Source organism: Heliangelus exortis, chromosome 8 (genome assembly GCF_036169615.1).
Source record: "Heliangelus exortis chromosome 8, bHelExo1.hap1, whole genome shotgun sequence".
In the NCBI taxonomy this organism is placed as follows: Eukaryota; Metazoa; Chordata; class Aves; order Apodiformes; family Trochilidae; genus Heliangelus; species Heliangelus exortis.
The window spans coordinates 29291587-29314270 of NC_092429.1; the positions used below are offsets into that span (position 1 = coordinate 29291587).

The 22684-nt window shown below is 43.5% G+C and overlaps 1 protein-coding gene across 1 annotated transcript in view; it reads left to right on the forward strand.

Annotated features, from left to right (window-relative positions):
• XPR1 (xenotropic and polytropic retrovirus receptor 1) overlaps nucleotides 1–22684 on the forward strand; it is a 93773-nt gene that overhangs the window by 43876 nt on the left and 27213 nt on the right. Inside the window, exons 3-7 of the mRNA XM_071751374.1 lie at nucleotides 9411–9512; nucleotides 16449–16672; nucleotides 20661–20810; nucleotides 21220–21303; nucleotides 21804–21885. Coding sequence (XP_071607475.1) covers nucleotides 9411–9512; nucleotides 16449–16672; nucleotides 20661–20810; nucleotides 21220–21303; nucleotides 21804–21885 — 642 coding nt within the window. The remainder of the gene's footprint in view (nucleotides 1–9410; nucleotides 9513–16448; nucleotides 16673–20660; nucleotides 20811–21219; nucleotides 21304–21803; nucleotides 21886–22684) is intronic.

Sequence of the window (22684 nt, forward strand, 5' to 3'; positions counted from 1 at the left end):
TTTATTTAACGAGTTTTGCCAGGAACAAACATAGCTTCAAAGTGAGCAACATCTTATTAACTGCTGCTTTATGGGTTTGGTGTGTACAGCAGGGGCAGAAAACAGGCTGGCAGGTGGTGTTTTACAGCAGAGTGTTTTAATTCCACTTACCCTGAACAGAGCAAGTGCTGGTGGGTAAGGTGATGCAGGTTTGTTTAGAGTCTGCAAATGTGAAGGTAGGATGGAAAAGGGAAATGGTTTCCTGGTATCTGAAATGTCCTGTGTCACTCTTCCCTCCTCCCTGTTGTCTCTAAAAGCAAGAGTTGTAATCTAGGGCAGCAACACACTAAAACATTGTCATTTACTTGTTTTTGTCCATAAAGTATTTATTCCATTTTCTTGACCATTTGCACAGCTGATACTTCAAATTAAGGCTTTTTGCCACCGTGCCAAAGAGAGGTAAAAGAGATTTAATTATGGTGGCTCTGTAATGAGTTCTTTGAAATGGAAATAAGAGGTGACTTAGGAAGTTGGGCCATTCTTTTTTTTACCCTCAGCATGCTCACAATTTGTGTTTGGATGCCAAACCTTTTGCCTGGCAGTTACTTTTGCAGTCTGTGTATTCCCTTCCCACCAGGATTTGTTCTGTAAGCAATAGAAATTACTGAATGGTTCCTTTTCCCTTGTTATTTACCAAGTGCCAGCAGTGTTGTGCATTGAGCCTGGGGGAAATGTGAAGGGGAATCACATGCCTTTAAATCTTTCTTCTCATTTGGGGTGTAAACATCCTTTTGAAAGGGATTCCAGTTCCAGTCTGGCAGAGATGCTCCAAGAGGAGATACTCAGGCCTTGAGGTTTCTGGCTTGGGACTTGTGCTGTACAAAAAGAAAGGAATTAGCTTGGAAGACAGACAAACAAACAAGTGCAGTCCTGGTCTCTGCTGCATTTTAATCTTAAACTGAAATTACCCCCTTGAACACAGTAGCTCTGCTGAAGAATTGAAGTCAGCATAGGCTTTCAAATTAATTCCTTTGAAAGACCACCTGCTCACCCCTTGAAGGACACTTGGCCTGTAGCTTATTCCTTCCATGTGCTCAAGTCACAGCAAAACAGATTGCACAGTGGCATCCCAGGAGTGCTATTTCTGCTTGAGCTGGATTGAGGAGAAGGGAAGGCAAGGGATGCTACTTGGAAGTGGTTTTGAAGGAAACCAACTCTGAACTTTTGGACACCTGCCCTGGAGAAGTTCTGCTTGTCTTGAATTTACTGCAGAGTCTCTGGGCTTTATACTTTAATACTTATTTTTTAATGAGAGGCAGTATGGGCTCAGCTGGGTGGCTGCACTCGTGTGTGAACAAGGGGGAATATAACCTTGGGTAAGCTCTGTAGGGTCTTACAACATCTGTTGCTATTTTAATGTAAGAATTAGAACAGAAGAATTGCTGCCCTGAGTAGATAAGCAGCTACCTTAATGCTCATTCACTGGTGTTTGAGCTTGACATGTGTAAATTAAAAAGAAAAACGTTGATTTAAATTGTGCAAAATGTTTAGGAAGACACTGACTAGAATTATAAAGTCATGTTTTCTCCTTTTGTCCCTCCATCCCACAGAGCCACTCTCCAGCCCCGTGTCATCTCACTGAGATACCTTGGAAACATGTTTTTCTTCATCTGATAATGGCTTGCTTATTCTCTTCTTGCTAACTGTTTGCTTTTGATAGCTGGGAAAACAAAAAAAAAAAAAGAATTTGAGTAGTTTTGACTCCCTTGGGGGAAGTTAAGCCATGGACAGCATGTTTAAAGCAGACTTCTCCTTATACTGTGCCTTTGCTGTCCTCCAGATGGGGAGTTTGTTCTGTATCATTAGTTTTGTCTTTCTGGTTCCTTTTAATATTAATTAAAGTCTTTCCCAAGACAGGCTTGTTAATCTTTTTGTCCCTTCTCTGCCCCCACCTCACCAAAAAAGCTCTCATGGGTCTGAAAAGATGTTTAGAAGTAGCATTTTATAATTTTTTTAGTTGGTGGTGGTCCAGTTATTCACACGACTTTTATTGTTTCCAGTATTAATATTTCTATTTCTTTACTTAACTTCTGAATATTTTATGTGCTGTAATTGTTATAAGGATGCAGATAGCTTCCTGGAGTGATGGGTATAGGTCTCTTCTCAGCTCCAATTATGCAAAATGTTTTCAATTAGCTGCAGTTCCCTTTTCTGCCTCCCCCCAGACAAACAGAAGCAAGCAGGGCCCTCCTGTGCAGGGCCAGGCTTTCCCCCTCAAAAATGTGCCAGGTCCCAGGAGCATTCACATCAGAAGGCACTTTCTGCTTTCTGCTACTCCCTGTATTTTAAAAAAGTTACAATACTCCAAATTACACCATTTCCCTAAGGGTTTTCAGTATGCTGGTGACTTACAGGAGGGGGTGATGGCTCTTGCCTTCCCTTTTGTGTCTTTGTTTCTGAAATGACTTCGTGTGGGTGCCAGGGGATGTTCAAGGAGTGAACCTCTGAACAGCTGCTGTCTTCTCACATCTGGCTGCTGCCCTGCCTGGTTTTTTCAGCACCTGAAGTTCCTAACAGGATGCTGTAATTGCTTTAGAATCTGTGTTTATAAAGTCACAAATACAAATAATTTCTAGCTGACACTTGGCTGGGTATCTAGCTTGTGGGCATGTTTTAGAGGTTGTTTTTAATTTCCAGCTCAATAAACCATGATCAAGAATCTGGCTGGTTTCCTTGTAAGATTTCAGTGACACAATCAAAAAATGAGGAAACGGGATTATTGCTAACCTAAAAATCATAATTTCTAAAGGAATTTTGGAATTGATTCTACTCACTCCAACAAAACAACAAAATGGTGAACCAAAACCCAGAGGGAACTTGTTTTGGTGACCTGCAGCAGTTCCTTCCCCCTTGTCCTACCCACACGTAAAGAATGTGTGTGCAGGCAACACCAACCTCATTTGCTACCTGAGTGGTCATTTTTAATTACTAGATTTAGGGAAATAATTTAATAATGAAATCTACTTTGGCCTAAAGCATTCATTAAGTGGATGGCTCATCTCTGGTAGTTTAGAAAAGTAGACATAGCCTGCTATGAGTTTTCTTAGAGCTTTATATATATAATATATATGTATATATGTGTGTGTTACTGGTGCATGAAGCTTTTCTTTCTGATTTTATAGTATTTTAATTTGAGGGCCACTTTTTGGTTGATGGCATAAATTGCAGAAGGTTTGCAACTTGGAAGTTAAGGTGAAATAACATGAATACAAATATTCCTTATTTGCATCCAGATTTTCACCATCCTTTCTTGCAAGCAGAGCTGCCTTCCTTCCTTCTCCTGTAGCACGACTAGGAAGACATTCCTATATCTGACCTTTAAGGACTTAAAGTTTTTCTCTTGCAGAATTTTATTTGCACAAGATTGGGCATGAAAATGCCTGGTGACTAATGAGTTTATTGGAAAATTTCAGTGAGTAAGAGGATTTGCAGCTGCCCCAAGTGGAGTTTTCTGTGGTGAGGGAGGGAGCAACCTCATGGAAGAACCTTCCCTTTAGAAAAACACCCCAATAAACGTGAGGATGATGCTCTAGAGGTGTAAAGGGAATCTTTGTCCTGGCATTTATGGGCTGTACACTTTGATTTCTAGCTGTAAATTTTTTTCACTGTGTAAAAGGTTGGGAAGCTGAACAAGGTTGGTGCTGTGGAACTCAGGGTATGAGGAAATTGTGATGGTTGAGCAGACAGACAGAGCTGGTGTGGGGGATTTGGAGACAGATAAGTTTTCATTATAGTGACCCACTTTTTTAGAATTTTAAGGTTTTTTTTCCTACTGTTCCACCAAGTGTGGAAGTACAAGCAGTTGCTGTCTTCATAGAACTGGGAACTAGAAAGCTGTCTCTTAAGTCTTGTTTAATTCCCAGAGCTGCAGGTCTGTTAGAGCCCTCTGTGCAGGGCCTTTAGTGAGCAAGAGGCCAAGGCAGGGTGTGGAAAATGTTAAAAGTTCAGTGCCTTTGAAACGGTGCTGGTGTTAAACTTGTGGTCACCTGCTCAGTATGATTTGATGTGCTTATTTGGCTTTATTTCTAATTAATAGATGGCAGAGGCCTGCTAATAAATAGCATTGTCTCCTCTCTAGCTGAATAACTTGACTCAGAGAAAAGTTTTGTGGCAAACAGAAGGTGATTCAGAGTTACACCTGTGCTGATCTCATAGTTTGCTAATTACTCCTATAAATTAAATGCCCTTAAAATTCAGCATGATAAAATCTGAAAGATTGTTTTTTTAAGGATTACTTTTAGAGAACACCAGCCTACCAAAACATTTAGTGTCTGTTTTCTTGTATGGAACTGATACAACAGAGCTGCTTGGGGTGCTGGCCATTTGTTCCTGTACCATAGGTGCAGAAAACGAGAAATTACAGGAACAGTTGACAGATGTACTGAAAACAGAGTGCAGGGACAGTGCAGGAATGCCACTTGTATGTTAATTTTTCAATTTTAGATTCTGTTTCAGGTGTGCCAGTAGCTGAACTCTCTGCAAGTGGTGGGAAGGGAGTAGAACCAGATTGCTGCTGTTCTACCAGGGCTCTCTGCAAGGGGCTCTCGGGGTTACTGTGGGGTCTTTTGTGCACTGCAGGTGACTGCACAGGAAGGTGAGGTTGGGAAGCTGCAGTATTGATCAGGCTGTCCTCCTGGCAGAGCTCAGGGCAGATGGAGAATGAGGGCTATAGAAACAGAACAAAAGGAAGGTTACTGCTGGCCCTTCTTGGCAGGAGTAGCTGGATGCCTTTTGAAACTGACTTCTGTTGTCATGGAGCTCCTACATCCAAGGACGGTTTCTGGCACTGTTGTTTTCTCATGGCAAAAAACATCCTCCTGTCCTAGCCTTGGGGGAAATAAATAAATAAAGGCAAGAGCCTTGGCAGCACTTGTCTATTATTGCAGCTAAATAACTGAACTGCAATGGGAACACAAGACTCAGACAATCCTCATTTTCAAAGCTGGCAATCCACCATGGTCTGCAAAATATCTTTTGTAAGAAGGCGTTTGACATTTGGAGAGGGATTTTGGATAGTTTATGTAGAACTGGCATTTCTCTGAGTCAGAGGTGTTTTGAGGTTGAAATAGAGACCTGAATTCCTAATCTCAAGGTTTTTGGAAGGTCTTCCAATAGTGATTTGTTTGTGTTTTACAGCCTGTTTTCCTCTTCTGAATTTCAGCTATAGTCAAAGAATTTAACACACCATTTCCTGAAGTGGTCAGTAACACACAAAACAAGTTATTTATTTGTTCAACTGGCATTAAGTTACTTTGACACTACATTGCTTTGCTGAGCTTTAAGTACACTCTTCCTCCTGATGAAATTTTTTCATCATTGTCATTCTTGGGTAGTCTCAGAAACTCAAGTTTAAAATTTTGCTTGATTTTACTTTTGCTTTGTAAACTCAATGCAACCTAGAAACAAGTGGCAGTAAAAGTTGCTTGGTGTTTCTGAGGCAGGAAAGCAGTGAACCTCTGTGCTTTTATTTCTACATCATTTGTTTTTAAAGGCAGGAAAGGGTGATGACCCCATTTAAGAAAGCATCAGTAGCTAAGCTCTTTTGCTAGGGATGTATAAACTCTTTGGGCTGAAGAATTTGCCCTTTGGGTCCTTAAGAGTTGGCTCTGTTTTGATACTGCCTGATTACTGCTAACTGAAAGGTTTCAAGCAGCTGGTGAATAAAGTCTCTGTGTATTAAGTATTTCATAGCAATTTCTGTTGTTGTTCGTGGTTTTTCTGCCCACAGCAGCAGCTGTTGGGTGAAGGGTTGGGGCTTTTGCAGACAAGTTCATCTTGGCCTTGGTACTGTAGATATCCCAGGCTGAGATGTTGGAAATGCTGGGAGAAATTCCCAGCCCCAAAGCAGAGTTTGTTTCTGCCCCCCGAGCGTTCCAGGCAGGGAGGGATCTGTGGGGAGGCTGCGAGCTGAGCAGGAGCAGAACCTCTGTGGTTCTGAAAGGTTCTGCCTTGGGTTCTACCTCCAGCAGGGCTGCTGGGGCTTCACCTCAGCCAAGAGGACCCAGAGCCCCAGCATTTCAGGGCTGTTTTTGTTTGCCAGGAGGGAGCCCTCCCTCACCCTTGGGAGTAGCCATGGATCTGCACGAGTAATTGTCGGGTGAAAAGGGACCTGGGAGCCAAAACTTAGAGTTCTGGAACAGCCTCTGGAGGCCTTCTGAAGGGCTGGTGGAGTTGTAAACACCAGTGTTCTGTGCAGAGATGGTTGTTTTGTTTCTTTCTTTTACTCTTTGAAGCACTGTCAAATTCTAAAAGAAAACAAGTTTCTTCCAACGTTGCTCATGCTGGCTTCTGTTATTTTCTCTTTCTATACAAACCTCCCAAAACACTGATATAAGGTCTGTAGGTTTATGGTGTTTAATATCAGTGCCATAAACATAACAATCAGGAAATTCTAAATGTTAAAAGTTTTATGTTTAATATGTAGTAATACTATTTTGAGGATGCTTCTGCCTACAAAAACAAATGCTAAAAATTGGCTTTTTTTTACTATCACAGTGCAGATTATTTATCTGCTCCTGAGTAAAACTTTTCTCTAGATGCTTGTCATCTCTACTTAGTAACGTATGTTTCAAAAGCTACTTCTTGGCCTTTTAAGGACCCTAATAAAATCTTCATTTCTCCTCTTTGTGGTAATCCTAACTTTTTTTTGGTCATAAGGCTCTGAGAGAATTCAGAAACTTCTAACTGTGGGGCTGTGAAGAGTCTGCTTTGTTTCAGCATTAGGAACATTTGGGACAGATGATTGATGGTGCTGAAACTTGTAATTATAGTGTGGACTTTTTAATTTTTACTCATTAATTGCATTTCTTAATTATTAGAAAATTTGTTCAGTCTTTGAGGTTCTGCACTTCTGGAGACACTCTGCTAGATTCCTCATAATAGCAAAGTGACTGAATTGCTGTTTTAATTGCAAAATTTTACTTAAATTACAGAATTGCCCTTAGTTACTCCTGAAGGCTTAAGAGTCTGTGGGGGAGAGGTGTGGATCTGATCACGGTTGCTGTAATTTAGGCCTCTTTAAACTTTGCTTATGAGAGAGGTATTTGCTTTTCTGGGAAGGGGGAAGGTACTTTCCACACAGTTTCCTGGGCAGATTTTAGCTTGCTGTGGTGCTACATTTGCATTTGGAGCATTATAGTGATGAGGAGGTGAGAATGATGGCTGGAGACAGGGAGTCCTCCTGGAAGGTCAAACGAAGCCTTCAGTTAAATGCTTGGCACTTTCCTTCTGAATATAATTGTTTGCTAAGCTGGGATGAATACTTTTTGTGACCAGCTTTGTTATTCAAGAGCAAGACCAGTGCCTGTGGTGGGCTGAGAACCTGTGCACTGGTGCCAGCACAAAGCAGACTGCAGTGATGGAGGAGCTTCTGGAGGAGCTTCTGGAGGAGCTTCTGGAGGAGCTTCTGGAGGAGCTTCTGGAGGAGCTTCTGGAGGAGCTTCTGGAGGAGCTTCTGGAGGAGCTTCTGGAGGAGCTTCTGGAGGACTGATGAGTTGGAAGGGGCACAGCATGAACCTGCAGCACTGAGGGCTCTTGGCTTTCTGCCATGGTCAACCCAGGGAAGAAAAATCAACACACCCCCCCCAATATAGAGCCCAGTCTTTGTTAAAAAGGTTTGCTGTCACTGAAGTTTGTGTTGGAGAACCTGACAGTGCCCAAGACTGGAGAGCAGAACAACGTCTGGGGAAATAAATGCAAGAATTCAACCCTGGCATAGAGAGGTGGTTATGCTGCTACTTAATCTGCATTCGTTTTGGTTGGAAGAGCTGTGTTGAGCTCATATGAAGGACATGGAGCTGCTGGAGTTAGTCCAGAGGAGGCCACAAAGATGGGTGTGGGGCTGGAGCACCTCTGCTCTGAAGCCAGGCTGAGAGACCCTGGAACAGATTGTCCAGGAAAGTTGTCCATGTCCCATCCCTGGCAGTGTCTCAGCCCAGGTTGGATGGGGCTTGGAGCACCCTGGGCTGTGGGAGGTGTCCCTGACCATGCAGGGATTGGGACTGGATGAGCTTTAAGGTCCCTTCCTACCCAACCCATTCTGGGATTCTGTGATCTTCCCCTCATCTGGTGGGGAAGTGATTGCAGAAGTGCTGTGGGACGGACAAGGGGGAGCAGCCCTGCAGTGGCTTGAGGACTTCTGCTGGGGACAGCAGAGTGGGCAGGTGGGGATCATAGAATCATAGAATCCTAGAATCCTAGGGGTTGGAAGGGACCTGGAAAGATCATCTAGTCCAACCCCCCCTGCCAGAGCAGGGCCCCCTAGAGTACATCCCCTAGGAACGTGTCCAGGTGGGTTTTGAATGTCTCCAGTGAAGGAGACTCCACAACCCCCCTGGGCAGCCTGTTCCAGGGCTCCGTCACCCTTACAGTAAAAAAATTTTTTCTGATATTCAACTTGAACCTCCTATGCTCCAATTTACACCCATTACCCCTTGTCCTATCACTGGTCACCACTGAGAAAAGCCTAACTCCATCTCCCTGACACTCACCCCTTACATATTTGAAAACATTGATGAGGTCACCCCTCAGTCTCCTTTTCTCCAAACTAAAGAGACCCAGCTCCCTCAGCCTTTCCTCATAAGGGAGATGTTCCACTCCCTTAATCATCTCAGTAGCTCTGTGCTGGACTCTTTCAAGCACTTCCCTGTCCTTCTTGAACTGAGGGGCCCAGAACTGGACACAATACTCCAGGTGTGGCCTCACCAATGCAGAATAGAGGGGGAGGAGAACCTCTCTTGACCTACTAACCACACCCTTTCTAATGCACCCCAGGATGCCATTGGCCTTCTTGGCCACAAGGGCACATTGCTGGCTCATGGGCATCTTCTTGTCTACCAGGACCCCCAGGTCTCTTTCACCTACACTGCTCTCCAGCAGCTCAGCCCCCAACCTATACTGGGACATTGTGGTGTTCTTCTCCAAATGCAATGGGCTCCTCTTTCCATTGGGGCAGAGCTTTAGGATGGGTGACTTTGTGCTGGTAGGTGAGACACCTTTTAAAAAAGATTTCTGTAGGTATAAGGAGCAGTCTTGATCCAGGATGTCCTTGCAGATGAAGTCACACAGGTGGGTTAGGGAGTGGAAATGAAGTGTGTGAAATCTGCAGTAGCACTTGAAGGAGCAGAAGAGTTGTTGGGAAGTGTAGTAAAGGTTTAGTTCTGCCTCTGTGGTTTTTCCCCTCTCTGTCTTAGTGCTGCTCCTTCTATAGCCCTGTGTTGCCCTGCAGCCCTCTGGACTTAAGTGTTTTTTTCTTTCCCTGCGTTACAGCAAAGGCGAATCTGCTCTGAAGAGAGATTTCCATGGCAGCCATGTAGAAAATTGTTCCTATGTTCTTCTATTACAATATGGGGTTTTTCTGTTTTCTTTTATAGACACAGATGAGGACACAGTGAAAAGGTGTTTTGCCAAGTTTGAAGAGAATTTCTTCCAGACCTGTGAGAAAGAACTTGCCAAAATCAACATTTTCTATTCAGGTAAGCTGCTTATTTGTGTGTATTTGTGGGAAATACAGCAGCATAAGAAGAGTCTGAAGCTCCCAGACTTTGAGAATAGCCACAGTGGTTGTATAGATCAACCACCACATAAGTATAGGGCAGGTTTAGGTTTATGTGGGAAACTGCTCTGGTTTAATCACAGATGTGGAGCTAAAGCATGGTATTTGACAGGAGGGGGCACGAAGGGCAGGTGATTTCCCTCCTGTGCAACAGCATCCTGCTGAGCTCTGTGAAGATGCTCTTAAATGTAAGTGGCAGCTTACACACAGGGCACAATTTCTGTTTAGCCATGGTGAGAGCCTCCTTGTGTATGTTTGAGGTGTGCTGGGCTCCCTACCTGGTGTTTCCAGGGTTTCTGCAGGAGCAGCTGTTATGGGCCATTTTCATGTGTCCAGCAAGTTGTTAGGCACTGAACTCTTCCTTAAACTCTTGCATCTTTCTGGAGTAGATCAGACAGCAGCAACTTGCTGTTGACTGTGTATAAGATCCTGTTTAGAAAAGGGAATTGAAATGCCATGGTGGTAAGAGCAGGGAAGCCTAGTGGATGTCAGTGTTACTGTTGGCTGTTTTCCCTGAGAAGGTTTGCTTCCCGAGGTGGGTTTTGTAAATAAACTTTAGAATGGGATAATCAGAAATTCACCCTGTAAGATTGCTACATTGTGCTCCGGTTCCATCCAGTTGGCTTTCTGTCCCTTTTGGTGAGGTTTAAAGTGGATTTTCAACTGGGAAAGCCTTTGAACATGCCACAAGAACCCCATGGGGAGCTCCAGGCTGGGCACAGAGTGGCTGAGAGCAGCCAGACAGAGAGGGAGCTGGGAGTCTGGATTGCCAGGAAGCTGAAGAGGAGGCAGCAGTGTGCCCAGGTGGCCAAGAAGGCCAATGGCATCCTGGGCTGGCTCAGGAAGAGCGTGGCCAGCAGGTCCAGGGAAGGGATTCTGCCCCTGTGCTCAGCCCTGGGGAGGCCACAGCTTGAGTCCTGTGTCCAGTTCTGGGCCCCTCAGCTCAGGAAGGAGATTGAGGTGCTGGAGCAGGTCCAAAGGAGGCAACTGGGCTGGGGAAGGGACTGGAGCACAGATCCTATGAGGAGAGGCTGAGGGAGCTGGGGGTGTTGAGGCTGGAGAAGAGGAGGCTCAGGGGAGACCTCATCACTCTCTCCAACTCCCTGAAAGGAGGTTGGAGCCAGGGGGGGGTTGGACTCTTTTCCCAGGCAACTCTCAGCAAGACAAGAGGGCACAAGAGGTCTCAAGTTGTGCCAGGGGAGGTTTAGGTTGGACATGAGAAAGAATTTCTTTCTGGAGAGGGTGATCAGGCATTGGAATGGGCTGCCCAGGGAAGGGGTGGATTCTCCATCCCTGGAGATATTTCAAAAGAGCCTGGATGTGGCACTCAGTGCCATGGGCTGGGAACTGCAGTGGGAGTGGATCAAGGGTTGGACTTGATGAGCTCTGAGGTCCCTTCCAACCCAGCCAATTCTGTGATTCTATGATTGACTTCCTCTACATTTGCTGGTGCTGGAAGAAGGCTTTTGCTTCACAGATGTGATGCCACAATATGATAGCATTTTCTACTTCTGACCTTAATCTGGTAACAAAGTTAAATTGTGCAAAATATTGTTAATAACCATCATGTGATGACTTTTTGTTGCTAGCTGTTTTCTTGCTAGCAGAATCTGGGATGTGAACGTAAGAACTGCTGAAAGTACCCGAGGTGCAATAACTGAGCTGGCTGTGCCTGCTCTGCTGGCTCCCTGGTGTTCTGCTGGAGCACAGTGGGGCAAGGACCAGGCACAGTTTGTAGGCAGGAGCAAGGTGTTGTGTGAGGCCAGCTGGATTTCACACCTCACAGGCATTTTCCTACATGCAATTCACATGTACCTACCTCAGAACACTTGTTCTCAGCAGTGTTTCCCTGTGAGATGTTTCCCAGGTGTAACCATAAGGCCTTTTTGCTCAAAAACTTGTCTTACTTTTCTACTTGTAGATGTACAGCAAGCCAGACTCTGTAGAGAAAGTTCTGTCACTGCAGAAGCACAGCACAGGTTATAATTTTCCCTAACAAGGACCACATCTACACACCAATCCCTGCCTTGTTTAAAATGACATTAATAATATAGGGTAGGGTGTTTTTTTTTTCAAACTGCTGTCATTTCAGAAAGCTATACAGGAGAATACATGTGATTTGAAAAATCTCTTGTGATTAGAATAGAATAAGTCTTTGCAGAAGAGTGACATGACTTTAACAGTACAGAAACCCTTTATTAGGGTTATTAACATTAAACTGCATCAAGAAGTGTTCTGTCAGGGGTTCCTCTTCTTGATCATGTCAGAAATTGGTCACACTGGACTTTCTGTAACTCCAGGCATGTGTTGGTTTGGATTATGACCTGGTACCTCGTATTTATTGTAGACTTATTATATGACTTATCACACACTTTTGTTTCTGACAATAAATATTATGCATTTTCAACAAAGTGAAGCTTCCTGTTGATCTCCATTTCCCTCTCATCTTCCCCTGCACTGAGGGATCCTCCAGGAGACTCACTGGGATTGCCAGAGCATGGACAACCTCATCCTCTCGGGATGGGCTGCTCCTGGGCTCAGGTTTGGAGAACCTGCTGCAAAGTGCCTTTGCCTTTTGCTGTGTGCTCAGGTTGTTGCCTCTCATCAAACACAGCCTCAATTCAATTCCCCAGACCATTATCCCAGCTCAGTAGGAATGAAAACTGCCATTAACTGAATCTGATTTGATAAACAGTTTGTGATTATTTGGTCTATGCTCAAGAAAATGTATTCTCAAGTGAGAGAAGAAAGACCAGCAATAAAATTTCCAGATGGCCTCAGCAGAGGAATTCCTGTTCCTATATTGGTTTTGGTTTTCCTTTGCAGTTTTCTAGAGGGGAGGTTTGTTATATTTTGCATTAGCATCATCAGCAACTGCTTGGGCTACTGTGTGGCTAGCAGTGGTTTTGTGGTCAGTACAGGAGCTGTCTGTATTATTTTTACTTGGCTTTTACATGGTAAGCAAGTTGCTGAGGGTGTGTACAAGGGCTGCTGAAAGAGCCTGAAATGCCCAGAGCCCTGAGCTGGGGAGCTGCAGGCAGGTAGGAGCCCTTCAGTCATCTCCTGGCTGCTGGAACAGGTTTTGATCACAACCATGACCATGTAAATTGCAACCCAGAGGGACATCTTACCAGGTACTTGGTGTGAAAGGTTTTTTTGTTTTTTAAAATGATCCTTACGTGCTAACTTTTCTTTAAACATGAAAAACAGGCTCAAAACCAGCTTGGCATTCCATAGTTGAGGTGACTGTGGGTTTTTTTAGGATCTAGGAGGATTTTTTTGGCAAACCTTCTTTATTGGAAGCATTTTTGTTGCCAGCCTCTCTTGATTTTAGATTTCTCCTTAGTTTTTGCCATGAGATTCTACTTGAGCTGAGGAGTCAGGGAAGATCAGGTCATGTAAAATCCTGCAACACAGGAGTGGTTCCAGGCTCTGCATACATGATGCTTTTTTTTCAACTCTTTTGAATGGGATATTTTTTTTAAAGTCACTTTTAAGAGTGGTTAATTAGTGACAGTGATGAGTGTCTTTTCAAATGTTTTGGAGTATATTGCAAACTGAGAAATTAATTTCTGGTCTGCTTTGCCAGTTCTCTAGGCTGTTTTAAGATCTGCAACACACATTTTGCCTTATTTTGCCTCTGAGTGGATCTTGTTGATAAAATCATACCATAATGTGATAAAATGATCTGTGGGCTGTATAGCTGGAGTCAGCACAAGAGAGTGGGCAGGAAGAAGAAAGCAGCAGAGCTGGTGTTTCTCAGAAAGGACAGGTCATTACTGGACTGTTCTGGTTACCTCTAGAGCTTCATCTTCAGTGGAATGTCACCCTTCCCTATGGATGGAAAAGCTATCTAGAAGGCAGCACATGGCTTTTCAGCAGTGCATAAAAAAGAATAATGTTTGTAGTTGGGGATGATGATTTTTTGGTGGGTGTTGGTTTGCAAACAGAAAAGTGCAGCTGCAGTTTTAGAACTGTTTTGAAGGGGTTTTTTGTTTGTTTTTTTTTAAACACTGTGCTCTTACGACTATGGATTTTAAGGTTTTTCTGGACATAGGGAGAATGGAACAGTGCTTTCAAAAGTGTCAACTCTTCCATATTTAATAATTTATATTCAAAAAGGAACATCTGTGAATCACCAGATGGTTTTGAAACTACAGAATGAACTTGTTTTATTTATATGAAGGCTTTTAATTTTCACAGATATTTTTACTTCTTTCTGAGAGAGCTCTTAATGTGGGGAGAGATTACTGTTTTTGCAGTCTGACCTTGGATGTGTTAAATATTCTGTGGTTGTGGTCTGTGGGCAGACACTTCCAACTGTGGCCTGCACAGATGTAGAAGTCGTTGGAGTGGAGTTATCCTTTCCTGCCTTCTAAAAATGTCTTAAATAAAATTGCTAATCAATAAAGTTTTAGAGTGTCTCAGGCACTTCTGTACTTGATTTTTCTGTATTAATCCCCATTCTCTGTTCAGAAAGGCATTCTCGGAAAATATACTGAACACTGTAAAATTATTTACAGAGATATTTTGTGCTTGAAATTAAGCAGAATTGATTAAAACTGAGGAAAAGGTCAGAGTCTCCCCCATAAGAGGAAATCTTACTTGCGGGGAGCAACTGAGAATCAGCATTAAGTTGATGTACAAGATAGTAATGAAGAGAATTAAATTGGCAGCCAGAAGACTCTTGGGAAGAGCTTTGAGTTGTAATTTCTGGTGTGGAGAGTGGTGTGTGACCTCTTGGATGGAGGTGGCTCCCACACTGTGAGCCTTCTCTGCATCTTCCTGGCCAGTGCCAGTGCCTGTGGCCTGTGATGGTTCTTATCAGCAAGATGCCAAAGCTGTGACTGAAGCCACAGGGAGGGAAACAAGCCTGGAAGGAACTAGTTGTACAGAACAAAGAGAGATATTATGGTGTCAGTTGTGCTGTTTTTAGCACGAAAAGATTGGTATTTAGCCAGAAAGATTATTTTCTGAAGCTACATAAAGCAGCATGTTTAAAGGAACACCTTTTTCATACTTGAGATGTGAGGAAGGGAGCCTGGCTTGTTCCGAAAAACACATCAAAATGATGTTTAATTCAAGTTGACTTTCCCTTTAATCACTAAATGACAAGACAATGCTTCTAACCTGCCTGAGCCTAAACGGAGGGAAGGAAGGATAAATCCTTGCAGCAGATCAGGAGCAGCAGCTGGTAGTGTTGTAACTCCTGATCAAAGCAGAAGCTGTGTTTGTCTGTCACCGGGAGCCTGGCAAAGGGTTGCGTTGGTCTCTGAGCTCTGCAATTCAGAGTCACATTTGAAATGAGCTTTTTTCCTTTGATTTCCTCACTGTTGTACAGAAAGACAGTAAACACGTAGTTGATGGTGGGTACACAGATACAAAACGTTCCTTGCCTGCTCTCTGCTGAGTTCCCCAGTGCTGGCTGACAGGGTCTGTAACGTGTTTGGTGCTCTGGCTGCACTGGAGGAAGGTGAGCAGCTTAACCCTGCAGAGTTAGACATGTGCTCAGAGCTCTGGTATTCAGATGAGACCCTATCTGCCTGGCTGCCTCCAGCTCTGCCAGCACAGGCTGCCTGAACCCTGCCTCCCTGGTAGCCCCAAGGTGCAGGAGGCAGCTCTGCAGGTGGGGCTGCTTCTGGTGGTCCTGGAACGAGCATCCTCCAGAAATTCAGTACCTGAAGGGCCTGCAGGAGAGCTGGGGAGGGCAGGTTAGCAATAGGATGAGGGACAATGACTTCTATCTAAAAGAAAGGAAGTTTAGATAGACTTTAGGTAAAAATCCTTCCCACTCACCATCTGCCTTGTAGGCCAAGGGCTCGTAGCTTTAAGCTGGAAGAGGGAAGATTTAGGCTGGATGTTAGGAAGAAACTCTGCCCTGTGAGGGTGCTGAGCCCCTGTCCCAGGCTGCCCAAGGAAGCTGTGGCTGCCCCATCCCTGGCAGTGTCTCAGCCCAGGTGGGATGGGGCTTGGAGCACCCTGGGCTGTGGGAGGTGTCCCTGCTCATGGCAGGGGGTTTGGAACCAGGGGGTCTTGAAGGTCCCTTCCAACCCAAATCACTCTGAAATCAGATCTGGGGTGGATGTCGAGATCTGAGGCCACTTTTAATGTTGCCTTACTCTGTGCTGAGGGGCAGCCCTTTGATTTTTACGACATTACTAAGGACCTGTCTGGTTTAAAGAGCTTTGTTTTGTGGGAGTGTATGTTTTACAGAGGTGTGTATCAGAACCTTTAACCAGAAGGGGTTCAGAGCAGGGAAACGCCGCCTTGTTGGATTTAGCTCCCCGTGGCAGCGGTGTTAGCTACGGACACATTGTTTGAAGAATCATAGAATCCTAGAATCCTAGGGGTTGGAAGGGACCTGGAAAGATCATCTAGTCCAACCCCCCCTGCCAGAGCAGGGCCCCCTAGAGTACATCCCCTAGGAACGTGTCCAGGTGGGGTTTGAATGTCTCCAGTGAAGGAGACTCCACAACCCCCCTGGGCAGCCTGTTCCAGGGCTCCGTCACCCTTACAGTAAAAAAATTTTTTCTGATATTCAACTTGAACCTCCTATGCTCCAATTTACACCCATTACCCCTTGTCCTATCACTGGTCACCACTGAGAAAAGCCTAACTCCATCTCCCTGACACTCACCCCTTATATATTTGAAAACATTGATGAGGTCACCTCTCAGTCTCCTTTTCTCCAAACTAAAGAGACCCAGCTCCCTCAGCCTTTCCTCATAAGGGAGATGTTCCACTCCCTTAATCATCTTAGTCTTAGTCTTAGAAGAGAAAAGGTATAGTGCTTTTTACAGGCTGGGTAGGCAAGCTGCCATCCTCTGACCTGGCTTTTCCCTTTCCCTGCTGACAGAAAAGCTTGCAGAAGCTCAGCGCAAGTTTACGACTCTGCGGACGGAGCTGCAGTCGACTCTGGATGCACAGAAAGAGGCCAGCGGGGCCCCCACGCTGCAGCGGCGCCGCAAGCCCGTCTTCCACCTGTCCCACGAGGAACGTGTCCAGCACAGGAACATCAGAGATCTGAAACTGGCCTTCAGTGAGCTCTACCTCAGCCTCATCTTACTGCAGAACTATCAGGTACCTGCAGGAAGAAGCGGTGTCTCTGTCTCTGTGCTTCGTGTAGCCTTGAGTTGCCTCGTTCCGACGTTTTGTTTTTTTTATTTGGGGTCCCTAGGTGTTCATAAAGGTGCCTGGCAGCAGGCATCTGGTTGCTTTGTGTTAAGCTAGAAATGCTGAGCTGACCTGTAGAGGGATCTTTCTTCCTTTCCTGGGCTGGCTGACCTCAGCATCCCTGGCCGAGGCATGGTCAGGACACAGAGTCACTTCGAGGTCTCTTTCTTCTGTTCTGTGTTGTTCTGATCAGAAGTGGAGCTGGCAGGCTGGGGAAGATCTTTTATCTTTTATTTGTAATGAAACTTGAAATACTGTAGTGTACTGTTTCCTCTTGGTGTTACCATGGTAGTGACTGTGACCTTGCTGTCTCAGAATTTCTTGTTAAAACATCAGTTTTTAAAAATGTTATTAGTTCTGTAGGATACAGGCTCATTTACCTTGAAGTATGGAAGCCAAATCTTTAGCTGTGCTTGGATTTCTGGCACAAAAGAGCATGGTAAATATTGCAAACACTGATTTCATTCCAAAAATCTTGAAATAAAAATCTGAAAGTGTTATGATTTTTTTTTTTTCCTAGGCTAGCTCTTTAGTTGTTTTTTTAAAAAAAACTTTGCCATTTTAAATGTCTTATTATGAGGGGTTTTAGCTTGTTAAATAGAAATGTTATAGCTTAAAGTCACTGCATCTGTATTTAGATCTTTACCAGTGTTGTACTGGACAATTTTAGTGAACAAAATTTACCGTGAGAATTAATTGACCACTTAATTTAACACCACTCTCCAGTATGGACAAAATAGCATTCTTTCAAAATTCTGAGTATTTGTACCTCTTGTAGACTGTTATATCTTTCAGCACATGTCCAGAAGCTATGGGTTTCTCAGTAATGCCCTTTAGAGATAGTTTATTGTTCAAAACTCTGGGAGAGGCAGAGTATCCGTAGCTCTTCAAAGTGGAGCAAAGCAGTATTACCTGTTGTGATTTTTTTTTCCTAAAAAACCAAGCAAACAAAAAAACCAACAAAAAAAAACACCAACAAACCAAAACAACCCACAAGCAAGACCACCACTACCAAACAACTCTTCTTACTTTTGGTTGCAGAAAATAATTTCTGAGGTTTGATGAAAAATTTAAATAGGGGATGACATAGGTTATGGCATTGAAAAATCTTTTCCTACTCTGCATCAGTGAGGAAAGGTATCTTGAACACTTAAATTTTTGCTACCATGAGTCCTAATCCCTTGTATGTGTACTAAATATTGCTGTGAAACCCCATCTGGATTTGGTAGCTTTCCCAGTTTCCAAAAGAAGCAGAGCTGCTTTCTACAATATATTTTCAAAGAATAAACGAGAAAAATTAATTCAAATTGGCTTTGAAGTTGAGGACAAGGATATACAAGTACTAAAACAAACATAAAACCAAATCCCAGAATATTACCCTTGATCAGTTTTGAACTTAAAATATAAGAACCAGGAGTAATCAGTGTCTTGCAGTTTTGTAGAGGAAAGGCAATAACCTGATGGGAAGATGACACAGCTGAGGGGTTGACGTAGGAAGCAAAGAGAAGTCCATATAAATATCAAATATCACACGTATCAATTTCAAATATCAAATCATAGGTCAGTATCAAATATCAGTGCAGGTGTCAGCATTACAAATATGAAAATAGGGCTCTGATGAAATACTGAAGCCTTGAATTGGGTTAACAAAAAAGGAAAATCCATGTGAAGCAAATTCTTCAGGTTTTTTAGGACTGAAGTGAGAGCTAAAGGTGCACACGTCCATTCCCAGGGTACAGAAACCAAACCTCAGGTGAAAACAGAACTTGTCTCCAGGGTAGCTGTTACTTGTTTGACTTATCATTGGTTATACTCTCAATAAAATTAATTTATTATCAACAGTAACATATAAATCTAGATTGTGTATATATAGAGATAAATGCATTTCTGTGGAATATGTTTTAGAAAAAACAAAACTTGGGAAATTAAGTGCATAATATATACTGACACTATTTATGATACAGTACACTGAGGCAAATAATGGAGGCTGAATCAGTCTTATTAAACTGCTGTGCATTTGTCTCACTGCTGTATTTTTTCATACACTTGTACACGAGCAAAGATTTTGGAGTCCACTGTTTGTTTCTACTTGAACTTCCATAACATTATTGTGTAAGTTGCACTGTTTGGGTTTATTTCCATTTTTAATGACAAACCATGCCATTAATTGATTCACTTGGACAGACTTGATTAGTACCCAGCAGAAATGGAAGTGAGGCTTGGAGAAAGCTCCTTGCCAAAGAGAAGCAATTATGAATTTGGCAAAACATTTGTCAGCACTAGTGGAGTTTGTTCTGTTCCCAGATCCATCACTGCACATTTCTTGTGAGGAGGATCACTGTAACCAACAGTGTGTTTGGTCACTTTGTATTTTTTTTTTTTTTTCAAACATTTTTTTTTCTATACTTTGGGATTGTAGAATTTTTGCAGCCAGGGTACAAAATGCCACTGGAGAGGTTTCCTGGTGTCTGGTGTAACCAGGACCCAAGCAGCCAAGGCACACCAGAGTTGGGCTGGTGTTTACACACGTGGCAGATAAAGTGATGCTAGTTCAGGCTGCAGAGAAACCTCTGACCAAAATCATCATTTTGCTTCATCTTTTTCATTTCAAATAAATGAAATACAGATCTACTCTCCCTGGGGTGGAATGCTGGCATTTCTAATAGAAAGTAATTAAAGTCTCTTGTCTGCAGTAATGCAGATCATTAATATGTTGGCTTCCTGCTCCTGTCTCCGTAGCCTCATTTCCCCACCTCTATGGTCAGGGACTGGTATTAAATCACTCTGAGCTAATCAGATTGAAAATAATTTCACTGAGTAGTTGGCGCCTCTCCCCAGGGCATTGGATTTTGCTGTTTTCTCTGATTTTCTTTTCAAGCTGCTGTCTAAGCTTTCCCAGGAGTAAATCTTGCCATGGTCTGTCTGTGTTCCTGCTGTTTCTTGAAGGAAACGCTGAGCCTTTCGAGTGGCATTTCCTGTGTAATGAAATGCAGAATTTCAAATCCTTGTCACAGCAACTGCCTGCACGATGCAGTGCAGTGAGCTTTGCCTGTCTTAGTTACTGTGCATTAAAGGGGTGTTGGGTCAGGGCTCTTTGGAAACTGGCTGTTATTTTTTGTTTTAATGCAGCATCACGTGCTTGCCTTAATTAGACTAGAGTTACATCTCCCACATCTGCAAGGCTAAACTAGTTTTGCAGTCAGTGCACTCTGTGGAAAAGAGGATGCTGCTGTGGGCATGGGCTTGTTTGGGTTTAGTCTGCAGCATTTAAAACTTTCCTACAAGGATTTCCCTTCTGTAACACACTTATCCAAGGAAACTGATTTGAAACCAATGGAAAGTTTAAAGAAACTGGAAATCAGCAGCCTAGTTGTGGGAGGGACAACCCCTTGAAAGACTGGCAGTGGCTGTGGGAGATGGGACAAAGCATCATCTCTGCAGCTTTCTCTGTTTGCTCAGAGCTCCTCACAGCTACTGCTAACCCAGAGACCAGGTATGGATGCAGTAAGATGGACCCAGGCAGAGGGAGCATCTCTGAAAAGAAATTCAGGCATCCAAGTTTTGACCATGTTCAAAGGTTATTTGTCTCCAGTGAGCTTTCACCAGGAATGTTGTCACTTCCTTTGTTAAGGAAGATTTTGCTTTTGAGGAAATATGAACCTTAGGCAGTTCCCTGTGAGGAAGTCACCTCTTTTTTTGCCTCTGACTCCCACACTGTTATTACTGCGGGAGGTGTAGGGCTTCTAAAAAAGTAATAAATCAAAAACCTTCTGCCAATAGGTGCAGTCATTTTTGTTCTTCTTCTTAACTGTTCTTTCCTTGCTAGCAAGATCTTTTTAGCTTTCTCGTGAGTTGCCTGAGGCTAAAAGGCAGTACTGTTTGCTCTTGTCTGCAGAACCTGAACTTCACTGGCTTCCGTAAGATCCTGAAGAAGCATGACAAGAACCTGGAGACAGCGCGGGGGGCGGAGTGGCGCGTGGCCGAGGTGGAGGTGGCACCCTTCTACACCTGCAAGAAGATCAACCAGCTCATCTCTGAAACAGAGGTGAGGATGCTAGCCTGGGCACTGCTCCTCTTTTCACTTGAAGAACGCTGTTTCCTTGTTCACTGCTGATTCCTGTGTTGCTTTGCCCTCTCTACAGCTTGGGCTTAGCCCCAAGACAACTGTGAATTGATTTGGAAATGCAACTGGTTTCTGACAGTGTTTGCATACATTTGGGCTTGTAGTTTTCAGCAGGTGACTTCTCTCTCAGGAAAGCTCACTTGGGGTTAACTTGTATTGTCTTAGCAGCTTGTTGCATCCTGGTGAGCTTTTCATATCTTTGTGTATCAAAAGAGTATCAGGCCAGGGCTCAGATGTAACTTGGAAATAACTGCTTCTGTTTGTTTGTTTAATACAGTACCACGTTATTATTATTTGAATGAACTTCTGTGAGGTTTCTTTCTCCTCTTAGGAAGTGGTGACCAGTGAGTTAGAAGATGGAGACAGACAGAAGGCTATGAAACGATTGCGTGTTCCACCCTTAGGAGCTGCTCAGGTAAGAGATTGAGTTACACAGTGAAGCTGCTTCTCCAGCTTGTCAGGGTGCTGAATTACATTAGGCATTTGAATGAAGTGGTGAAAATAATTGCTCTGCCAGCTGTGAGGGGTACACAGTCACATAATCTGCTGTAGTTCCAGAAGGTTTGGAAATAGTGTGCTTACTATTCCTAATGCATGCAGCCGAGGTATTGAAAGGGTGAGATGAATAGTAAAAGGAAATTTTTGATAAAAATAACATATGCTTAGTGCTTGTGTATTCTGGAATATTTTCCAAAGGATGCTGAGATGCCCAGGCTCTGTTTCAACATGGCAGCAACATAGGAAAGAATATTATGCAGCATTTTCAGTTAAAGAAGCCCCCCTCGTTTCAAGAACAAGAGTGCATCCAGAGATCAGAGCATTGTATTTCTGGTTTTAAATTTACCCTGCAAATTAATCTGACTTTACTGATGACCTATGTACTCCACCTTAATTCCACCTTTGCTTTGTTTGCAGCCTGTGCCAGCCTGGACTACCTTCAGGGTTGGGTTGTTCTGTGGGCTGTTCATTGCACTGAATGTCACTGTCATCCTTTCAGGTGGGTAACTGGAGCTGGCTGGCTCCTGTGCCTTGCTGTTTGGATTCTCCTCACTTAGTGAGGGGCTGGATCTGGATTTGGCTTGGTCAGGGTGTTCAGGGTTAAATTAGCCAGAGTCACATCACACTGTTGTGAATAATTAGTTCTGCTCAGTATCAGATTGTGGATTTTTTCTCATGTTATATGCATGGATTTGGGACTTTGAGTGGTTTATGGTTTGTTCTTCTGGATTCCTCCTTACTCTTGGAGTGATATTCCAGAGGTACAACATCCATGAACAGAGACAGATTACTCCTATTGTTCTGTGAACACACAGTTCTCACCCACCTTGAAAGAGGTGCCCATAAAACTTACTTTACATGGAGCCGCCTCCCTGCAGAGAAGGAGGGCAGACACAGAGCCATGTGAGCACTGTGCCACGCAGGAAATATTAATGCAAAATTTTCTAGGTTTTTAGTGTCTGGTTCCTCTTGGCAAAATTTTGATAATACTTTTTAAAAGCTACAGTAAATTTTTGCTTCTCTCAGGCCTTCATTTTATCCTGCTTTGCACCTTCTGAGTCTTCTGGGTTTGGACTCAGATTAGCATGAAAGCCACGTTAGTGCTGTAGATCCAGAGGCAGTGCTTAATCACAAGCAGCTTTGCTAATTGTGTGTGTGATTTCAGTAGTGTTGTAAGTTGCTTAAGCAGTGCAAAGGAAAAGGTTAATAAATCAGCATATGAGCTCTTGCGTTAGGGAAAGCCCCTGTCTGTGTTCTTGACTTAAAAGAATTTTTAATCAGATGTTTCTGTAATTGGA